This window comes from Myxocyprinus asiaticus, chromosome 23 (assembly GCF_019703515.2).
Source record: "Myxocyprinus asiaticus isolate MX2 ecotype Aquarium Trade chromosome 23, UBuf_Myxa_2, whole genome shotgun sequence".
In the NCBI taxonomy this organism is placed as follows: domain Eukaryota; kingdom Metazoa; phylum Chordata; class Actinopteri; order Cypriniformes; family Catostomidae; genus Myxocyprinus; species Myxocyprinus asiaticus.
This window is the reverse complement of record NC_059366.1, coordinates 33,939,033-33,962,351: the sequence shown is the minus strand read 5'-3', so window position 1 is coordinate 33,962,351 and position 23,319 is coordinate 33,939,033. Positions and strand designations below refer to the sequence as shown.

The 23,319-nt window shown below is 38.8% G+C and overlaps 1 protein-coding gene across 2 annotated transcripts in view; it reads right to left on the bottom strand.

Annotated features, from left to right (window-relative positions):
• The window catches only part of macrod2 (mono-ADP ribosylhydrolase 2), a 790,103-nt gene that overhangs the window by 41,986 nt on the left and 724,798 nt on the right, over positions 1–23,319 (bottom strand). For both annotated transcript variants that reach the window (XM_051651963.1, XM_051651964.1), the window contains exons 10-11: positions 14,423–14,467; positions 9,665–9,703 (exon numbers count right to left, since the gene is read on the bottom strand). In XM_051651963.1, coding sequence (XP_051507923.1) covers positions 9,665–9,703; positions 14,423–14,467 — 84 coding nt within the window. The remainder of the gene's footprint in view (positions 1–9,664; positions 9,704–14,422; positions 14,468–23,319) is intronic.

The following is a 23,319-nucleotide window of genomic DNA, read 5'->3' as shown; positions in this document are numbered from 1 at the left end:
TTTATCCCTGGTTGTAACAAGATGAATGCATTTGTGTGTGTGTGTGTTTAGCATTGTAGATGTGTTATGGTCTCACAATTCAGTTTGATGTGTGTGTGTTCTGCATTGTGGCTGATTTGTTGATTTTTTTATTTTTTTTTACAAATCCCCCCCCCCCCCAAAAAAAACACAAAAAAAAAGAATCTCAGATTTTTAGTGTTTCCCATTCATTTCCTATGGCGGTCACTTTTGACAGGAAACAGTACAAGTGTAACTCTGTTTTTCCTACCACTTAGACTGATCAAATCAACTCCAATTTCTTTGTGTGTGTTCAGATATCAAATGGACGAAAAGTCACCAAGTCTCGTACCTGTCAGATACCAGTTTCTTCAATTTTATTGAAGAAACAAAACTGATTTCGGTCAAAAATTACTGAACAGTGCATGAGGATTACATTTTTAACCCTTGTCCTAGCACTACACTTTCAATCTTAAAATACTGTATACTGTATATACAGGTGCATCTCAATAAATTAGAATGTCGTGGAAAAGTTCATTTATTTCAGTAATTCAACTCAAATTGTGAAACTCGTGTATTAAATAAATTCAATGCACACAGACTGAAGTAGTTTAAGTCTTTGGTTCTTTTAATTGTGATGATTTTGGCTCACATTTAACAAAAACCCACCAATTCACTATCTCAAAAAATTAGAATACATCATAAGACCAATAAAAAAAACATTTTTTATAAAAAAAACATTGTTGGCCTTCTGGAAAGTATGTTCATTTACTGTATATGTACTCAATACTTGGTAGGGGCTCCTTTTGCTTTAATTACTGCCTCAATTCAGCGTGGCATGGAGGTGATCAGTTTGTGGCACTGCTGAGGTGGTATGGAAGCCCAGGTTTCTTTGACAGTGGCCTTCAGCTCATCTGCATTTTTTGGTCTCTTGTTTCTCATTTTCCTCTTGACAATACCCCATAGATTCTCTATGGGGTTCAGGTCTGGTGAGTTTGCTGGCCAGTCAAGCACACCAACACCATGGTCATTTAACCAACTTTTGGTGCTTTTGGCAGTGTGGGCAGGTGCCAAATCCTGCTGGAAAATGAAATCAGCATCTTTAAAAAGCTGGTCAGCAGAAGGAAGCATGAAGTGCTCCAAAATTTCTTGGTAAACGGGTGCAGTGACTTTGGTTTTCAAACAACACAATGGACCAACACCAGCAGATGACATTGCACCCCAAATCATCACAGACTGTGGAAACTTAACACTGGACTTCAAGCAACTTGGGCTATGAGCTTCTCCACCCTTCCTCCAGACTCTAGGACCTTGGTTTCCAAATGAAATACAAAACTTGCTCTCATCTGAAAAGAGGACTTTGGACCACTGGGCAACAGTCCAGTTCTTCTTCTCCTTAGCCCAAGTAAGACGCCTCTGACGTTGTCTGTGGTTCAGGAGTGGCTTAACAAGAGGAATACAACAACTGTAGTGTCTGTGTGTGGTGGCTCTTGATGCCTTGACCCCAGCCTCAGTCCATTCCTTGTGAAGTTCACCCAAATTCTTGAATCGATTTTGCTTGACAATCATAAGGTTGAGGTTCTCTTGGTTGGTTGTGCATCTTTTTCTTCCACATTTTTTCCTTCCACTCAACTCTCTGTTAACATGCTTGGATACAGCACTCTGTGAACAGCCAGCTTCTTTGGCAATGAATGTTTGTGGCTTACCCTCCTTGTGAAGAGTGTCAATGATTGTCTTCTGGACAACTGTCAGATCAGCAGTCTTCCCCATGATTGTGTAGCCTAGTGAACCAAACTGAGAGACCATTTTGAAGGCTCAGGAAACCTTTGCAGGTGTTTTGAGTTGATTAGCTGATTGGCATGTCACCATATTCTAATTTTTTGAGATAGTGAATTGGTGGGTTTTTGTTAAATGTGAGCCAAAATCATCACAATTAAAAGAACCAAAGACTTAAACTACTTCAGTCTGTGTGCATTGAATTTATTTAATACACGAGTTTCACAATTTGAGTTGAATTACTGAAATAAATGAACTTTTCCATGACATTCTAATTTATTGAGATGCACCTGTATATATTATATATACAGTATACAGTATTTTATATATATATATATATATATATATATATATATATATATATATATATATATAAACAGCATAAAAATTATTGCATTTTTAAAACTATGATAAACTAAACTAATAGTGAATATACTGTATATTTTATATATATATATATATATATATATATATATATATATATATATATATATATATATATAAAATACTCAAACCAGCCCATCTGGCACCAACAATCATGCCAGGTCCAAATCACTGAGATCAATTTTTTTTTCCCTTTTCTGATGGTTGATGTGAACATAAACTGAAGCTCCTGACCCGTATCTGAATGATTTTATGCACTGCACTGCTGCCACATGATTGGCTGATTAGATAATTGCATGGTTGATTGTTGGTGCCAGACAGGCTGGTTTGTGTATTTCTGTAACTGTTGATCTCCTGGGATTTTCACACACAACAGTCTCTAGAATTTACTCAGAATGGTGCCAAAAACAAAAAACATCTGGTGAGCAGCAGTTCTGTGGACAGAAATACCTTGATGAGAGAGGTCAACAGAGAATGGCCAGACTGGTTTGAACTGACAAAGTCTACGGTAACTCAGATAACCACTCTGTAAAATTGTGGTGAAAAGAATAACATCTCAGAATGCTATTCTGAGATGCGGGTTGGCGCTGTTTTGGTGGTACGTGGGGGACCTACACAATATTAGGCAGGTGGTTTTAATGTTGTGGCTGATTGATGATTCAGCTTTAGTGTGTCAATAGGAAATATACATTTTAGACTCCCAAACATTTCTTTTGCAAATAGAATAGATTAGAAGAACAGGGAGCCCTGAAACAGATGGCATGGTCCCCACAAAGCCCCCCACTGAATAATGAGTCAGTTTGGATTACAAGAGACAGAAGCAATTGAGACAGCCGAAATAGATAGAAGAACTGTGGCAAATTCTCCAAGAAGCTTGCCAACAACCAAGAAAAACTGTGTCCAGGTGTACCTAGGAGAAAATATACTGTATATATACATATATATATATATATATATATATATATATATATATATATATATATATATATATATATATATATATATACATACAATGGCAGCCAAAAGTTTGGAATAATGTACAGATTTTGCTCTTATGGAAAGAAACTGGTACTTTTATTCACCAAAGTGGCATCCAACTGATCACAATGTATAGTCAGGACATTAATAATGTGAAAAATTAGTATTACACTTAAAAAAAAAAACTACTTCAAAGAGTTCTCATAAAAAAATCCTCCACGTGCAGCAATGACAGCTTTGCAGATCCTTGGCATTCTAGCTGTCAGTTTGTCCAGATACTCAGGTGATATTTCACCCCATGCTTCCTGTAGCACTTGCCATAGATGTGGCTGTATTGTCGGGCACTTCTCACGCACCTTACAGTCTAGCTGATCCCACAAAAGCTCAATGTGGTTAAGAAGCAGAAGAAGCCTTTATTTTGTCACACATTATACTTTTGCACATATACAGCGAAATTATTTTTTTCCACATATCCCAGCTAAGCTGGGGTCAGCCATGATATGGCACCCCTGAAGCAGATAGGGTCAAGGGCCTTGCTCAAGGGCCCAACAGTGGCATCTTGGCAGTGCTGGGGCTTGAACCCCCAACCTTCTGGCCAGTAACCCAGAGCCTTAACTGCTAAGCCACCACTGCATAAAACTCCAATGATTCTTTGCCCCATCTAACCTTTTCTTTTTGTGTGTCAAAAATGGCTTTTTCTTTGCAATTCTTCCCATAAGGCCTGTACCCCTGAGTCTTCTCTTTACTGTTGTACATGAAACTGGTGTTGAGCAGGTAGAATTCAATGAAGCTGTCAGCTGAGGACATGTGAGGTGTCTATTTCTCAAACTAGAGACTCTGATGTACTTATCCTCTTGTTTAGTTGTACATCTGGCCTTCCACATCTCTTTCTGTCCTTCTTAGAGTCAGTTTTCCTTTGTCTTTGAAGACTGTAGTGTACACCTCTGTAAGAAATCTTCAGTTTATTGGCAGTTTCAAGCATTGTATAGCCTTCATTCTTCAAAACAATGATTGACTGACGAGTTTCTAGAGAAAGCGGTTTCTTTTTTGCCATTTTTGACCTAATATTGACCTTAAGACATGCCAGTCTATTGCATACTGTGGCAACTCAAAACAAACACAAAGACAATGTTAAGCTTCATTTAACTAACCAAATAGCTTTCAACTGTGTTTGATATAATGGCAAGTGATTTTCTAGTACCAAATTAGCAATTTATCATGATTACTCAAGGATAAGGTGTTGGAGTGATGGCTGCTGGAAATGGGGCCTGTCTAGATTTGATCAAAAATGACTTTTTTCAAATAGTGATGATGCTGTTTTTCACATCAGTAATGTCCTGACTATTCTGTGTGATCAGTTGAATGCCACTTTGGTGAATCAAAGTACCAATTTCCTTCCGAAACAGCAAAATCCGTACATTATTCCAAACTTTTGGCCGCCAGTGTATGTGTGTATATATATATATATATACACTATATTGCCAAAAGTATTCGCTCACCCATCCAAATAATTGAATTCAGGTGTTCCAATCACTTCCATGTCCACAGGTGTATAAAATGAAGCACCTAGGCATGCAGACTGCTTCTACAAACATTTGTGAAAGAATGGGCCGCTCTCAGGAGCTCAGTGAATTCCAGCGTGGTACTGTGATAGGATGCCACCTGTGCAACAAGTCCAGTCGTGAAATTTTCTCGCTACTAAATATTCCACAGTCAACTGTCAGTGGTATTATAACAAAGTGGAAGCGATTGGGAATGACAGCAACTCAGCCACGAAGTGGTAGGCCACGTAAAATGACAGAGCGGGGTCAGCGGATGCTGAGGCGCATAGTGCGCAGAGGTCGCCAACTTTCTGCAGAGTCAATCGCTACAGACCTCCAAAGTTCATGTGGCCTTCAGATTAGCTCAAGAACAGTGCGTAGAGTGCTTCATGGAATGGGTTTCCATGGCCGAGCAGCTGCATTCAAGCCATACATCACCAAGTGCAATGCAAAGCGTCGGATGCAGTGGTGTAAAGCACGCCACCACTGGACTCTAGAGCAGTGGAGACGCGTTCTCTGGAGTGACGAATCACGCTTCTCCATCTGGCAATCTGATGGACGAGTCTGGGTTTGGCAGTTGCCAGGAGAACAGTACTTGTCTGACTGCATTGTGCCAACTGTGAAGTTTGGTGGAGGGGGATTATGGTGTGGGGTTGTTTTTCAGGAGCTGGGCTTGGCCCCTTAGTTCCAGTGAAAGGAACTCTGAATGCTTCAGCATACCAAGAGATTTTGGACAATTCCATGCTCCCAACTTTGTGGGAACAGTTTGGGGATGGCCCCTTCCTGTTCCAACATGACTGCGCACCAGTGCACAAATCAAGGTCCATAAAGACATGGATGAGCGAGTTTGGTGTGGAAGAACTTGACTGGCCTGCACAGAGTCCTGACCTCAACCCGATAGAGCACCTTTGGGATGAATTAGAGCGAAGACTGCGAGCCAGGCCTTCTCGTCCAACATCAGTGTCTGACCTCACAAATGCGCTTCTGGAAGAATGGTCAAAAATTCCTATAAACACACACCTAAACCTTGTGGAAAGCCTTCCCAGAAGAGTTGAAGCTGTTATAGCTGCAAAGGGTGGGCCGACGTCATATTAAACCCTATGGATTAAGAATGTGATGTCACTTAAATTCATATGCGTCTAAAGGCAGATGAGCGAATACTTTTGGCAATATAGTGTATATATATATATACATACACACACACACACACACACACACACATGTATAAAACTAATTATTTATGTTCTTTACACTGTATATACAGTATATTCTTAAATCATTTGTTTTACAAAAATGTAGTGTATTTGGTTATCATGGTCAGTTAAGAGCATGATATGAAAAAAATATGGAAACTCAAGATAAATATGGACATTATTTTTATTTTGTAAATAAAGAAAAATGAAATAAAGCTTACGAAAGTAGCAATTAATGTGTTTACATGCATAATCTTACTCTGATTATGCCTAATAAGCAGTAATGTACAAGGTCATGTAGGTCACCTTAAACACTTTTCTTTTATTGGGGTAAATTCATAAACAGTTTAAGCCAAAAGCAATCAGCCCACAGAGAATTTTGCCCATTACCATGATTTCACACTGCATGTGCACTAAATGTGTGATGGAGATATGATGGTCTTTCTTCGACAAATACTTGCCCTCTTTATCTCTCTATCTCTCTCCAAACATGCCCCCTCTGCCTTCTACATCTGCTGAGTACACAGTCAACAGCTCGAACTGATGTTCGGCATCCTGATTCATCTAACCTGTCACCTCTTAATCTCTCAAATGCCACACGATACACACACTCGACCGACAGGCCATCTGAAAAGCTGTCTGGGGCTTTTCTCGTCTGTTAACACACTCAGTCCAGTCCTGTGAACAATCTTTCTAATTTCTCTGCACACTGATTCCCCCATGTATGGATTTCATGTGGATTACATCACAAATCACTTTATCCCCCAGAACTCAGCCGAGAAGTCCAGTCTCTCCAGCTGAGCAGCTCGCCAGCTCTTTCAGGACACAACCCGCCGCTGATGGGTCTGACCAATTGAATCACCACTGCCGTAGTTCTGAGGGCACAAGGCTTGTATAACTTCACTAACTGAGACAAAACATGTTTGCTATGGTTAAATGAACAGTTCACTCAAGATGTGATTTTTATGTGATTTTTTTTTTTAAATATATTATTTTTATATATATACATACACAGTACCAGTCAAAAGTTTTGAAAGACTTCACTAAAATGTTTCTCATGATCTTAAAAACCTTTTGATCTGAAGGCATATGCTTAAATGTTTGAAATTAGTTTTGTAGACAAAAATATAGTTGTGCCACCATATTAATTTATTTCATTATAAAACTAAAATGTAATTAAAAAAAAAAAAAGTTTTTGAAATTGATGACTTGGACCAAATAATAAAGAAAAGCAGCCAATAAGTGCCCAACATAGATGAGAACTCCTTCAATACTGTTTAAAAAGCATCCCAGGGTGATACCTCAAGAAGTTGGTTGAGAAAATGTCAAGAGTACATGTCTGCACACACAGTTTTGATTTATTTTGGATTTTGTTTTGTCACAACATAATTCCCATAGTTCCATTTATGTTATTCCATAGTTTTGATTTTACTATCATTCTAAAATGTGAAAAAAAAAAAAAAAGTTATAATAAAGAATAAGTGTTTCAAAACCGGTAGTGTGTGTGTGTGTGTGTGTGTGTGTGTGTGTGTGTGTGTGTGTGTGTATATATATATATAGACACACACACACACACACACACACACACACACACCGATTAGCCACAACATTAAAACCACCTGCCTAATATTGTGTAGGTCCCCATCCTGCTGCCAAAAAAGCACCAACCCGCATCTCAGTATAGCATACTGAGATTATATTCTTCTCACCATAATTGTACAGAGCGGTTATCTGAATTACTGTAGACTTTGTCAGTTCCAACCAGTCTGGCCATTCTAAGTTGACCTCTCTCATCAACAAGGCATTTCCATCCGCAGAACTGCCCCTCATTGGATGTTTTTTTTTTGTTACTGGCACCATTCGGAGTAAATTCTAGAGGCTGTTGTGTGTGAAAATCCCAGGTGATCAGCAGTTACAGAAATACTCAAACCAGCCCATCTAGCACCAACAATCATCCATGTGATTATTTAATCAACCAATCACGTAGCAGCAGTACAGTGTATAAAATCATGCAGATACGGGTCAGGAGCCTGTGTTAATGTTCACATCAACCATCAGAATGGGAAAAAAATATGACATCAATGATTTGGACCGTGGCATAATTGTTGGTGCCAGATGGGCTGGTTTGAGTATTTCTGTAACTGCTGATCTCTTGGGATTTTCATGCACTAAAGTCTCTAGAATTTACTCTGAATGGTGCCAAAATCAAAAAACATCCAAACTCTATATTCCAACCATAGGAATTTGTTTGAGGAACAGATTGAAATGTAAGGTGGAAATCACTGAATATTTTGCCTGACATCTGTGGTCACCATTCATTTTTATTGAATGGAGAAGAGCAGTTTGGACATTCTGTTATAAAAATCTCCTTTTGTCTTCTACAGAAGAAAGAAAGAGAGGGTTTTGAAAGGCTTATGGGTGAGTAAACTGTGAGAGAATTTTCATTTTAGGGGCGAACTCTTTCTTTAATGCTCTCCAGAATACGTTGTCAAGACTGACTTTCCCACAAAAATCCTCAGAGATTTACACATTCTGTGCTCTAGAAAAGCACCAGGTATGACTTGTGAAAGAATGCAAGTGGGAGCTGATCTGGAATGAGGTATTGTTTTCCTTTACACTTCTCACAGGTAACCGTTGAGGAACACGGATTGTTCCAGATCAGTGCTTTTGGGGCCACTTCTCCCCTGAGCATGTGAATGTATGAAGTACTGCTTTAGGGAGAACAGCACTAATGTTTCTCTGTCATTAGCACACTGGCTAAAAGCCCCTCTGCTCTAACCTCAGTTCGAGAGCATCCCCTCAGGGAGAGTACTGGATATGCAATACAAAGCAATATCCCACCACGGCTGTATATCAGCTTCCTCTGTTCATGAAAAACAAAGTTGCGGCAAGCTTTGATGGAAGAGTAATGTGCATGAAAAGCTTATTTTTTTACTTTTTTATAAGGGTAGTATTGGTAAACTATTGGTCAGTTGGTATTGGAGTTTGTGTATTATAGTCAGAAGGACAAAAAATGTGCCCTTTGATGTCAGGGCCGTTTCTAGGTATAAGCGGCTGCTGAGTCACCAGGGGGCCCTACAAAGCAAGGTCTCTTTTTCTTCTTTTTTTTATACTAAAAGCTGCGAGTAAGACTCAGGCAGCTGTTATGGCTCAATTAGAAAGTTATAGGGGGGCCCCTTGTGGCCCAAAAGGGAAGGGAGAATGTATCTGCAATTAATGTATGGGCCTGGATTTGGGGGCATCCAAGTAGGATTTCGCTTAGGGCCCCCATATGCTCAGAAATGGCCCTGCTTGATATGTTACTGTTGCTTAAGTATCATTTTCCCAAATATATGACTTTGTTCGTTGCTGAAAATTGAACAGAAATGTCAGCCAGGGAAAACTTCCGCAAAGTGCTGCCTGCTTTAATCTTAAAGAAAGAAAGAAAAACCTTTTCACTTTAAGACAAATGGAGAAACTGTGGTGTTAATAGCCTGCTCCCACCCTCCAGTGTACAAATCTAATTATCTTTGGTCCATCTTATTGAGGAGCAAGTAATTGTTTCAGTATTACACAACCGAAGAGGCTGAAATGGCAAAATTTGTAAGCTAATGGCTGCTTAAACAGGTTTCCACACCCTGAGAGAATATCCAGTGGAGATAGTCTCAATTTTCCTAAGCAATGCTTGGAAGAAGAAAATGCTGGGTGATATTGACTTTGACAGTTGAACTGAAAGCTTCATACACACAGTTGAAAACTTGAAAACTAGGAAGAGAAAGACATACAGACACAAACACAATCAAGATTTTCTCATACCTTGAGTGGCATCTTCTTCTCCTTTAGTCTGCGTGTTATCTGTCAAACAAAAGAATGCCACAGAGATGATGAGAACACTATATTTTTACTCTTTCTGGAAAAAAAAAGAAAAAGTTGTGAGTGGTTCTTGCCCATGCGACACTTGCTGCAATACAATGCATGGGTGTTCTGGGTGGTTGCCGGGGCGTTGAAGTGTAATTGCTTATGTTTTCTTGGTCGTTGTTAGCATGCAGCTTTGTGGTTGCTAGGATGTTCTGGATTGTTGCTATGATGTTGCTTTTCAGTTACTAATGAGTTCTGAGTGGTAGTTAGCGCACTGTTATGTGGATGCTAGGGTGTTCTAGTGGTTGCTATGGCGTAGCTAATGTGTTCTGAGTGGTTGTTAATGTGTTACTTTGTGGTTGCTAGGATGCTCTGAGTGGCTGCTATGAGGTTTCTATGCAGTGGCTAGGGTGCTCTAAGTGGTTGTTAGTGTACTGCTATCCAATTGCCAGGGTGTTCTGAGTGGTTGTTAGCTTGTTGCTATGTTGTTGCTAGGGTGTTATGGGTAGTTACTAATGTGTTCTGAGTGGTTGTTACTGCACTACTACGGAGTTGCTTAAAGGTATGTGTTCTGAGTGGTTGTTAGCATGCTGCTATATGGTTGCAAGGGTGTTCTGGGTGGTTGCTATGATGTCGCTATGTGGTTGCTAAGGTGTTCTGAGGGGTTGTTAGCATGCTGCTATGTGGTTCCTATGGTGCCCTGATTTATTGTTAGCACACTGCTATGCGATTACTAGGGTGTTCTAGATGGTTATAATGGTGTTGCTGTGCAGTTGCTAATGTGTTCTGAGCTGTCGTTAGTGCACTGCTATGCAGTTTCCAGGGTGTTCTGACTGGTCATTTGTGCATTGCTATGTGGTTGCTAGGGTGTTCTGGGTGGTTGCTGGGGCGCAGCTATGCAGTTAATAATGTGTTCTGAGTGGTTGCTAGCGCACTGCTATGCAGATGCTAGGGTGCAGTTGTTAAATCGGATTTAAATATGGGATATTTCCATCCCTTTTTATTATAAGTTCAATTGCTTATAAAAGGTATAAAAAGCACACCCCTCCTCAATAAGCTGCATTTTTGGGCATCATTCATGTCCATAGGAGAAACGGTGCATAATGAGTTTAATGTTTATGGTTAGGGTTAGGGGTTTGTTTAAATCCTTAACCCCAAGTATGAGCAACAATAATAGTTAAGCTTGCCAAAGCAAGCACCACTTATTAACAAATTGAGCTGCATTATAAATATAGCTATGGGTAGACACTGAACTCAAAAACCTCTTAAAATAAAACCTCTACTTCAGAGTTGAAAAAGGACAAAAGCCGGCTTACTAACATATACAAGACATGAAAAAAACATCTAAAGTTACAAGGCACAGATTGTCCATGCTGTACTGCTCTGATAAGGGAGGAATGAGCCAAGGAATATCCTGGTATTGTGTTGTAGACCCTGCTGGAGTACAAATACATGCACCAGGTGATTCTGCATCAACAGGGGCTTTTGTGTACCTCTGCAAAACCCAGCGGATAAAAAATGGGGACTGAAAAAGTGTAGTGTAAGGGATTTCAGTGAAAGACATCATGAAAAAGGAGAAACAGAGAGAGAGGGATAGAGTGATAGAGAGTGGGAAAGAGAGAGAGCTGATATAAGGGATAAAATGGTGAAAAAGCCTCAATTCCATGTGAGAATGGCAACCATTTGAGCCTTTCAATTGGATCCAGAGAAAAAGAGCGAGATTTAGAGCCCTGGCTAAGTGAAGCACTGCTAAAGGCCAGGGCTTGGCTGCCAGTCAGATATTCACTGAATGAAACTGAGGCTAAGTTAGTAGAAACTGCTGGGGCTAGAAAAACAGGGCGCTAGAGCCACAATGTGTGTGTGTGTGTGTATCTGAGGGCAAATGTGATGCTTGGTTTGTTGTGAACAAAATAGAATCCTGAGAGGTGTTGCCATGTTGGGTCATTGTGGTGTCAGTGTTTGAAATGAGGTGTAACAACGTCTACAAAAGAGGTGACTGGTCTCTCTGGTTTTGAGCATAAGTAAACACAACCACACAAAGCCCCAAAACAAGGACTTACAGTAGGTCACTGAACTGAAATCATTTTACTTTTCAACACCATTAAACTTCTCAGGACTGTCTGGTGTTTTTACCTTTTAGTGGCATGTTCATATTTAATGAAGGTGTGTTGTAAAGGTATCAAATTTTATAATCTACTGTGTATCAAAAATGAACCAGTTTGTGGTCATTTTTATTTTATTATTTATTTGTATTTATTTTAGTTAGCTTTGGAGTAGGGCTGGGCAATATGGCCACAAAAATTATGTTACATTTACATATATTTTACATCATATTATATTTAATATACTGTACTATACATCATATTTATTATATGATATTTTATAGCCTATAACCAATATTCAAATAATATCTCAATAATTATGTCCTAAAAGTATTTTTATTTTTTTAAAATAATAATTTCACTCACATATTTTTTTGGAAACCAGTTGAACATTATTATTATAATTATTAATTATTATTGAGGAATACATTTTATTTGATGCTATTTTGATTATTTGTGGAACCCTACAACAAAGGATCATGAAATTAGTCTTAGGAGATGTACTGGCCAAATAAAAAGCACATTGAAATTATCATGATATTCACGATATGGCTTAATTTTATATTGCCAGCAAACTAAACATGATAATATTGTGAATATTCATTATGCCACCCAGCCCTACTTTGGAGTCTTGAAAATGTATTTTAGCTTATTTTTCATTTTTCCAAAGTTTTCATTTTAGATTTCATTAATGATAGCAATAATATTGGAAAACTCGAGGAGAGTTTGGATCTGGTTTTTATTGTTGTCTGAGTTTACAGTTACAATCCTGTGAACACTTTCTCACATTAGTTTTAAAAATCATGGCATGCAGACCTGCTTTGTTGGCTGCACGTGCAGCATGTCGTTGAGGTATAAAAACGTTCTCTTACTCTCTGCATTTTCAATCAACTAACATTTGTGGAAACCATTAATGCTCGCCATGTAACCCTGCCAGAAAATGTCTGTCCTATAATTCCATGGAGTGTATGTGACTGCTGGAGACATGTATGACCTGGGCTAATTTTTTCAGGTCAATATTTCACTGTTCTTAAGTCAAATTACCATAAAAACCCTACTGTAATCTGACCAAATCACTAGTATAGGCCACAACTTTCTTTTAAACTAGTAGTATCCAACCTGCACTGGTTTTGTAGTCCAGCCTAAACCAAGAGACAAACGCAGATTATATTACAGTAGAAAGATGCTTAGCTGTCTTTTTGACAGTTGCTTTAGCAGATTTGTGACTATTGTGTGTGTAAACCGGATTTAAGGCCTAGCGCTGCAAATTAGCTTAGCCCTAAATCATTTTTAATGCTGTACCTGCCACCGTCTATTTGGCTCCTCCAGTAAACACGAATTAGTCACAATAAAATGCTTTTATGTCATATCTCCTTTTGTCTCTATGTGAATGTGCAACATCCAGATGAAGGCCTTGTAATCTTGTCTGTTTGCTTAGAAGTCAACAAAAAGGTGAGGCAATCTGCATATGACTGCACCACCATTAAAATATGTTTTACACCATGTCCTAACCAGGCGACGTGACACCGCAATAAAAGATATCTTTTCCATGTTAAACAGAGTTTTTGTCCTAACCAGCTGCACGACACATGACTAGCGACAGCAACAGGGCTTTCTATTTTTGGAATGGTTTCTATTTCTGCAATGTCGTGCCAGTCAACAAATGGGTCTCAAATTATTCTTATTACAGTATATTAAAGCCAGCATCTCACTTGCCGGTTCAGACAACTTGATTTTGGCCAAGAGTGTCACACACCTACCGAATGTTGTGCTAGAGGTCTCATTCTCTTCAGACGGAACACTGTCTCACACACACACACACATACACCGGATCAGAATGGCATTGGGGAGACATACCGATTCATTCTAACTTTCTGTCTGCTTCCCTGTCACGTGGAGATATTACATCAGAGTACCGTGTGAACATAAACAATCATAACTGACTGAATAAGGATGCGATTCATAAAGTAACTTTTCCCTGTGTATGTGTGTGATTGTGTTATCCCCTCTGGGCTTGCCATAGAAAGCGCAACAGAACTTACGTGAGAAAATGAGCTGACTTTTCCATCTGCGATTGCTGTTTTCCTCATTTTAGCATATGTATATCATTGTGTCGCATCGTGCCTGGTGTGGACAGATAGATCCAATCGCATTAATTGCTGGAATCTGGAATCGCATCACATCTTGTTAGGACAAGGTGTCATACTTAGACCCACTGAGAAAATTGCATTCCAAAATGATAATGTTTAATTTTGTCATTACCATGACAAAATGGCATGTGGGTTCGATTAGCTTTCAATCAATCTGACTATGGTCCAAAATCAGTCAGCACATGACCCTGCATCGCTCATCTCAATTAACTTACCGAAAGACCAAAGGTACGTCCCCTGTGTGTGAGCAAAATAGTTTCAGAGATCTGCTAAGAAAATGCAGACTCTTGTTTTCTTGTTCACAGGCAATTGTAGTGCTGCCAAACGCAACAAAAAGGCTCGCTTAATCATGGACCTATATCGCAATTCAGATGCCATGGATTAAATTTCATCTGACCCCGGGATATTGGATGTCTTGTTTGCAAATGTGAACACTGCATTAGAAAAAAAAAAATGTCACTCACCGTCCTCCATCTTGGCATCTTCCTCCTCCTCATGGCCGTCATTATCTGTGAGAAAGAACGGAGAGGTCAGAAGCAACAACAGCAAACCCAACATGATCAAAAAACAGCCAGGTGAATGCGAATTTTTGCAGGCTCATCCTTATTTGTGGTGTAACGAGAATTTAGCAAAGCAGGAATACAATACATCTATTTACAGCAATGGCCCTTTGCGAGACCTAAGAACAGGGCTGAACAGGAAACAGAGGCAAAACAAGCATTGATTTTTACATTAAATCCAAGGTTTCTCTAAGGATTGAAAATATGTGGTTTGTTGAGTCCCTCAGGCAGTTAGTTCTAATGAAAGCTGAGCAGAGACAAGCCGAGAGCTCACAGTCTGTTTGATCTGGATTGATGTATTATTTGAGTTCAGGCTGCAATAAAACGCGTGGAAAGACAATCGTGCTGTTTGATATTATCCAAGCAGCAATTAAATTTACCATTGAGGAGCATCCAGAGTTTCAGATGAGGAAGCCTGCCAATAGCAGTGGTTCTCAGCTGGTTTTGCTTCAGGTAGCAGATTATACCTTGAACATTAAGTGGTGACCCAAACACACTCTGATGTTTAATGGAACATGGTGCTCACAAGTGACCTGGCAGAATGGGGCTGCTGTCAGAATACTGGAACAATCGGTAGCAACATGTCGACTTCCGTGTGAACATGTTGGAGACCGACCAATTAAAGACAGAGTTTCAAATCGATAAAATACAGGCATCAAATTTTAGCTAGCCTCCTATCCCTTTGTGAAAGTTTTTGTACGGGCCAACTTGTACAAGATCTCATACTATTATAATGACTTGTCCGGGTTGCAAACATATTGCCTCCCTTTTAAAATGTTATTAAAACGTCTTTTTATTCTGAGGTCCCAAATAAACATGAATAAATAGCTAGTTCCATATTATTATTTGCATTAAACATAGTTTTTTCTTCCCAGCTGACACAACCATATCAGAACAGACTTATGACCCATTTTTGGGTCCCACCAGTTGAGGGGCACTATCTGAAAAGTCAAGTGATTTGATCCTGTGGACTACTGGATTTGAGCTAACAATAGGTAAGGACTGCAGTGAAAGGACCAGTATTTCAGACCTATCACCAGTCTGTTAGCTGAATACGCAGAGATCAGCATCCCTTCAGTGCTCAGATCCCTTTTATCCTCTTCTCTGTTGTTCACTCTCATCGCCCCTTGTGCAGGTCCACTGGTCTCTTTAACTCTGCTGTTTCTCCGGCTCTCTCTTCCTTTTCTTTTCTTGTACTTTTGTTCTTGTTCCACTCTTTTTTTTTTATACACTCCCAGCTCAAAATTCTTGCCAAAAAGAAAATATGTCCTCTGAATTTTGAATCTCTTTCTCTTTTTCTGCATGAAACTCTTCTCTGCTCTTGTATGATGCCAAACCTACTGGACCTGAAGCCCGGCGTCAGCAGCCAAGGCTGTTCCCTGGTTGGTTACAGCTCGTTAGTCATCCCTGACATCTGTTAGCTATTACCACAAACCAAACAGGTTCCAATTCATACACTGCTATCTCTTAATTAGATCTATTCTGCCAAAAATCTAAATATTTGATCAAAATTTATTTTTATTTTTTTTACAAGATATGTGACTGAAAATCAAAGCCCATTTTTTAGGTTACAAAATTGTAAAGGCTATGCAAATCATGCTTGAAAATAACTTAACTATTAAAACTATTCTACAAATAAGATACCATCACAACCCCAAGATTGAAATCCTCGGTTCTAGTTAAATCTGTAAGGTATGCTAATATTATTCTATTTGTTTCCATGTCTCAACCTTGGGATTCATATCCCGGCCAGATCCAGCTCCGTTCCTGCTTGGTATCGGACTCCACTGCTACGTGTCGCTGAATGATGATAACAAACTACAGCAGGTGCTAGCCAGACATCACTTCAGTCTTTTGACTTCAGAGGATGAACTGATGCCAACTCCAACTGTAACACATAGGATACTTCAAATGCCACAGCCTGAACCTTGGATTTAGGATGGACCCCACCGAACTTCACCAAAATGATCTACCGGTTGAACTGTGATGCACCTCATTGACCTCTGCCTGCATCACCTTTGTCTATTGAAGGAATACACTCTTGAAATGGAATACACAGACTATCATTTAATTGCCAACAAAACCCTTCATCAGCAAACTAACAAAGGACAATGCATCAATGTGAACTTCTGCAGTTAATCCAGGATGGACTTCAAAGACATTAGTCATTAATCTTAAAGTTAATAAAAAAAACCTTTTTTTAAACACTGAACCTTAACGCTTACTTAATTTAAACATTTTAAACCATAACTTGCACTGCACACAAATAACTAATATTGGCATTATATTCATGTTGTTTAGCCAGAGGGGAACTGGCCCCCACAGTGAGCCTGGTTTCTCCCAAGGTTATTTTTCTCCATTAACCAACATCTTATGGAGTTTTGTGTTCCTTGCCACAGTTCCCTTCAGCTTGCTCACAGGGGTTCTAAATACAATTATTATTTAATTATTTAATTTTTATACACAATTTACAATCATATTTAATCAAACTACACTCACTCTAAGACTTTATAGATATTACAGTTTCATTTTATTTATTTTTTTAATGCATGATTCCCTGTAAAGTTGCTTTGAAACGATGTGTGTTGTGAAAAGCGCTATACAAATAAAATGACTTGAGGTAAGACCTTTTCTTAAAAATATTTGTTTTTTTAATTTTGTAAGCTTCTAGCAGGCCACAACAGCATGTCAACCTTACAGCCTGGCACATGGTCACACTCTCACATATCCAGCTTCTAGCAAATGCTTCTGCTTTGATGAAATGTTCCTGTCATCTGTTCACAAGAGAAACACTGTCAAATCTCCCTCTGGGTGGAGGGGCCATGTTTCTCTTTTTGTTCAACACAGAATAAAAGCAGAGCGTGCATTTATCTGGGGAAGAGTGCGGAAAAAACTGACATCATAACATACTGAGTCATGCTGGACAAGGAGAAAATCCTCTGGACAACCTTCAGAGAACAAGTGCTCTCCCTGCAAAAATGTTGCCAGCTGATTATACAATATCACAATGAAAGTGCTGTAAATGTTATGCACTGCTATGCTGTCGTGTGCTGTATTCGCACTTTAATTTATGCTAAATGCACAATGTGAGATGTTTGTGCTTGATGCTTTTTTGGCCTTTATAGGTAGGGAAGACCGAGGGAAAATTTGTCTAAATTTCTTGAATAGTAAACAAGCATGAATGGTCTTATTCAGCATATGTTTAGTCAAGTCAAGTTCACTTTGTGAGAAACCCAATTAATGGTACAAATTTTTTATTTTTTTATATTTGGAGGTCTACTATTTATCTTCTGCTTTAAGTTTTGTTGCCTTGGAATTTAAACATGTCTATTTTATATCAAGTTTATTGATGAAAAAATGGTTCACACACCTTTTGACCAATGAATTTCCATTTTTCCAGGATTTTTCTAGTTGCTCATACTGGATACGTATATATATATATATATATATATATATATATATATATATATATATATATAATTTTATTAAGATTGCCTTCACAAAGAACCATTTCTTGTTGAAGGAAAATTAATATTTACAATAGAAATTGCCATGACTTTTTAAAATTGTCTTCCCTTCTATGTCCTTTCAAGGCCTGGAAATAAGAATTTTAAAATTCCCAAACATTTCCAGGTTTTCCATGACTGTGGGGACCCTGTTAGAGTTCACAGGAATGACTGATGCAATCACTGTCGCTGGTATCTTCTGTGCATGATTTCATGGCTGTGAGGTCAGGGCAATTGTCATAATTGAATGATTAAATTTAAAGATATATATATACAGGTGCATCTCAATAAATTAGAATGTCGTGGAAAAGTTCATTTATTTCAGTAATTCAACTCAAATTGTGAAACTCGTGTATTAAATAAATTCAATGCACACAGACTAAAGTAGTTTAAGTCTTTGGTTCTTTTAATTGTGATGATTTTGGCTCACATTTAACAAAAACCCACCAATTCACTATCTCAAAAAATTAGAATACATCATAAGACCAATAAAAAAACCATTTTTAGTGAATTGTTGGCCTTCTGGAAAGTATGTTCATTTACTGTATATGTACTCAATACTTGGTAGGGGCTCCTTTTGCTTTAATGACTGCCTCAATTCGGCGTGGCATGGAGGTGATCAGTTTGTGGCACTGCTGAGGTGGTATGGAAGCCCAGGTTTCTTTGACAGTGGCCTTCAGCTCATCTGCATTTTTTGGTCTCTTGTTTCTCATTTTCCTCTTGACAATACCCCATAGATTCTCTATGGGGTTCAGGTCTGATGAGTTTGCTGGCCAGTCAAGCACACCAACACCATGGTCATTTAACCAACTTTTGGTGCTTTTGGCAGTGTGGGCAGGTGCCAAATCCTGCTGGAAAATGAAATCAGCATCTTTAAAAAGCTGGTCAGCAGAAGGAAGCATGAAGTGCTCCAAACGTTCTTGGTAAACGGGTGCAGTGACTTTGGTTTTCAAAAAACACAATGGACCAACACCAGCAGATGACATTGCACCTCAAATCATCACAGACTGTGGAAACTTAACACTGGACTTCAAGCAACTTGGGCTATGAGGACCTTGGTTTCCAAATGAAATACAAAACTTGCTCTCATCTGAAAAGAGGACTTTGGACCACTGGGCAACAGTCCAGTTCTTCTTCTCCTTAGCCCAGGTAAGACGCCTCTGACGTTGTCTGTGGTTCAGGAGTGGCTTAACAAGAGGAATACGACAACTGTAGCCAAATTCCTTGACATGTCTGTGTGTGGTGGCTCTTGATGCCTTGACCCCAGCCTCAGTCCATTCCTTGTGAAGTTCACCCAAATTCTTGAATCGATTTTGCATGACAATCATAAGGCTGCGGTTCTCTTGGTTGGTTGTGCATCTTTTTCTTCCACACTTTTTCCTTCCACTCAACTTTCTGTTAACATGCTTGGATACAGCACTCTGTGAACAGCCAGCTTCTTTGGCAATGAATGTTTGTGGCTTACCCTCCTTATTAAGGGTGTCAATGATTGTCTTCTGGACAACTGTCAGATCAGCAGTCTTCCCCATGATTGTGTAGCCTAGTGAACCAAACTGAGAGACCATTTTGAAGGCTCAGGAAATCTTTGCAGGTGTTTTGAGTTGATTAGCTGATTGGCATGTCACAATATTCTAATTTTTTGAGATAGTGAATTGGTGGGTTTTTGTTAAATGTGAGCCAAAATCATCACAATTAAAAGAACCAAAGACTTAAACTACTTCAGTCTGTGTGCATTGAATTTATTTAATACACGAGTTTCACAATTTGAGTTGAATTACTGAAATAAATGAACTTTTCCACGACATTCTAATTTATTGAGATGCACCTGTATATATACACTACCGGTCAAAAGTTTTGAAACCCTCATTCTTTATTATAATTTTTTTTCTTCACATTTTAGAATAATAGTAAAGTCATCAAAACTATGGAATAACATAAATGGAACTATGGGAATTATGTTGTGACTAAACAAAATCCAAAATAAATCAAAACTGTATTATATTTAAGCATCTTCAAAGTAGCCAGCCTTTGTCTAGAATTTGCAGACATGTACTCTTGACATTTTCTCAACCAACTTCTTGAGGTATCACCCTGGGATGCTTTTTAAACAGTACTGAAGGAGTTCCCATCTATGTTGGGCACTTTTTTTTTTTTTTAATTACATTTTAGTTTTATAATGAAATAAATTAATAAGGTGGCACAATTATATTTTTGTCTACAAAACTAATTTCAAACATTTAAGCATACACCTTCAGATCAAAAGATTTTTAAGATCATGAGAAACATTTCAGTCAAGTGTTTCAAAACATTTGACCGGTAGTGTGTATATATATATATATAAAACACTCAACATTACAGACGCAACATTAAAACCACCTGCCTAATATTGTGTAGGTCCCCCTCGTGCCGCCAAAACAGCGCCAACCCACATCTCAAAATAGCATTCTGAGATGCTATTCTTCTCATCACAATTGTACAGGGCGGCTATCTGCGTTACCGTAGACTTTGTCAGTTCAAACCAGTCTGGCCATTCTCTGTTGACCTCTCTCATCAACAAGGCATTTCCATCTGCAGAACTGCCACTCACTGGATGTTTTTTGTTTTTGGCACCATTCTGAGAAAATTCTAGAGACTGTTGTTTGTGAAAATCCAAGGTGATCAGCAGTTACAGAAATACTCAAACCAGCCCGTCTTGCACCAACAATCATTCCTGCGATTATCTAATCAGCCAATCATATAGCAGCATTGCAGTGCATAAAATCATTCAGATACAGATCAGGAGCTTCAGTTAATGTTCACATCAACCATCAGAATGGGGGAAAAAATGTGATCTCAGTGATTTCGACAGTGGCATGATTGTTGGTGCCAGACGGGCTGGTTTGAGTATTTCTGTAACTGCTGATCTCCTGGTATTTTCATGCACAACAGTCTTTAGAGTTTTTTGTTTGTTTGTTTTTTTCTCCCCTTTTCTCCCCAGTTTGGCATGCCCAATTCCCAATGCGCTCTAGGTCCTCGTGGTGGCGTAGTGACTCGCCTCAATCCGGGTGGCGGAGGACAAATCTCAGTTGCCTCCGCGTCTGAGACCGTCAATCCGCGCATCTTATCATGTGGCTTGCAGGCTTCACTCACCACACGCCCCACAGAGAGCAAGAACCACATTATAGCGACCACGAGGAGGTTAACCCAACGTGACTCTACCCACCCTAGCAACCGGGCCAATTGGTTGCTTAGTAAGCCTGACTGGAGTCACTCAGCATGCCCACAGTCTTTAGAGTTTACTTAGGATGGTGCCAAAAACAAAAAACATCCAGTGAGTGGCAGTTTTGCTGATGGAAATGCCTTGTAGTTAAGAGAGATCAACAGAGAATTGCCAGACTGGTTCAACCAGATAAAGTCTACGATAACTCCGATAATTGCTCTGTACAATTGTGGTGAGAAGAATAGCATCTCAGAATGCTATTCTGAGATGCGGGTTGGCGCTGTTTTGGCAGTACGAGGGGGACCTACACAATATTAGGCAGGTGGTTTTAATGTTGTGGCTGATCGGTGTATATAAGAAATGCTATTTTATTAAAGTATCTGGTTGAAGACTGCTCTTGTCTTATCAGCTGATGAATATATTTACTAAAAACAATTTAATGCATTTTAAATAATTACAATGTAGGTACCACTTGAACTCTTTCTTTAAACACATATTATTCCTGTAAGCTAAATTAATTAGTATCATAATGATATTCAGTAATCTAAGTATTATCATAAGTATTAAAGTAATTATATTATTACTTTGAGATGTCTCATTTGAAATACAGTGGGTTAATATTTTTTGTTTGCCTCCAACCACTGTTATAATTATTACCCCATAACATTCGGACTTCTTGTATTATATTTAATATTACTGTAAGCAGATTTGTATGTTTCTTTAATGGTTGTCTGTAAGTTATGAAGGAAAATGTAAAAAAAAAAAAAAAAATCTACAATTGCACACGGGCCCTAGATATTTTTTTATTTATTTATTTTTTCAAATCAAACAAATGCTACAGGGATTATGATAGCTAATAAAATAGATGTCTAAACAACTTGGAGAGGAACAAGACACATGTAAGCCAGCTAACCAGAGACCATTTTAATTCCACTGACCAGATGGACTGCATACACACAGACACCAACATACATCCTTTCCCTCTGCTCCTCAAGGAGAGCCAGACATGGGCCCCCACGGGCCGAAGAGTGTGCTGGAACATGCTGTCTTTCAATCTGCTTGTGTCTGAAAGCATTTTAATCAGTTCCAGGGCCACCCAAACCAATCAATTACTTTAATCAATCAATTAGAGCACTGGGGTATGATGAAAACCATCTTGTACACCCCAGCCCACCCCAATTAGATTAAAAATCCAGGTTGAAGAAAAAAATAAAGCAAAATAATACCTGATTGAGAGGATGTACTGCTACATAGACAACACAAAATGAAAATCTGATTGCACTACAAACAGCCAGATTAATGACAATTTAAATGCTCGTACAACATAGGGCAACAAAAATGGCTTCTCTTAAGCAGAGGTTGCGTTACCCAAAATCTTCCGTCATTGACAGAACGCCCCCCCCAAAAAAAACATTTGATTTCTGTCATTTGGACATATAAAAATAAGTGTCTGGTCTGTGTGTTATCCTACTTGAAACATTCTAGAAAACAGAAAATATCCCACAGTAAAGGACACTTATAGAGATTTGAAGTAAAGAAAAGGGGAGACGTTAACGTTTTGAAGTGAAACCAAGTGGAATACAGTGGAAAATGTCACGGTACAGTATATTGTTCATTAAACTGGGTGACCAGATCACAAAAACAACATGATCACATAGGAAATCAACATGCTGCTTCCGAAAGTTCGTGTACCCTGAAATCAACCCCAGTCAAATTACTGACAAGTGTGAGCAATTCGGAGGTTGCATTCTCGCTCTAAAATTACACTGTTATTTCACTGATGGTTAGGTTTAGGGTTGGTGTATAGGTTAGGGCATGTGGTTAATAGAATATGCATTTCTGTTGACAGTATTACATCATTTACAACTAAAAATACAACTCGCGCAACTCTGTGCACATGTCACATGGAAACTGGAGCTCACATATGCCCATAAGTTCAACAACACTTCCAGCTTCAGCCACTCTTGGACAGTGATTCCAATTTCGGTAAGCACAGACCGATTTCAGAAGCAGAAATTATGACCTAATGTTGCCGAATACACAATGTAATCAGTCTAGCAGAAATGCAGGGTCTGTGGTCTTAGTTTTTTCACATT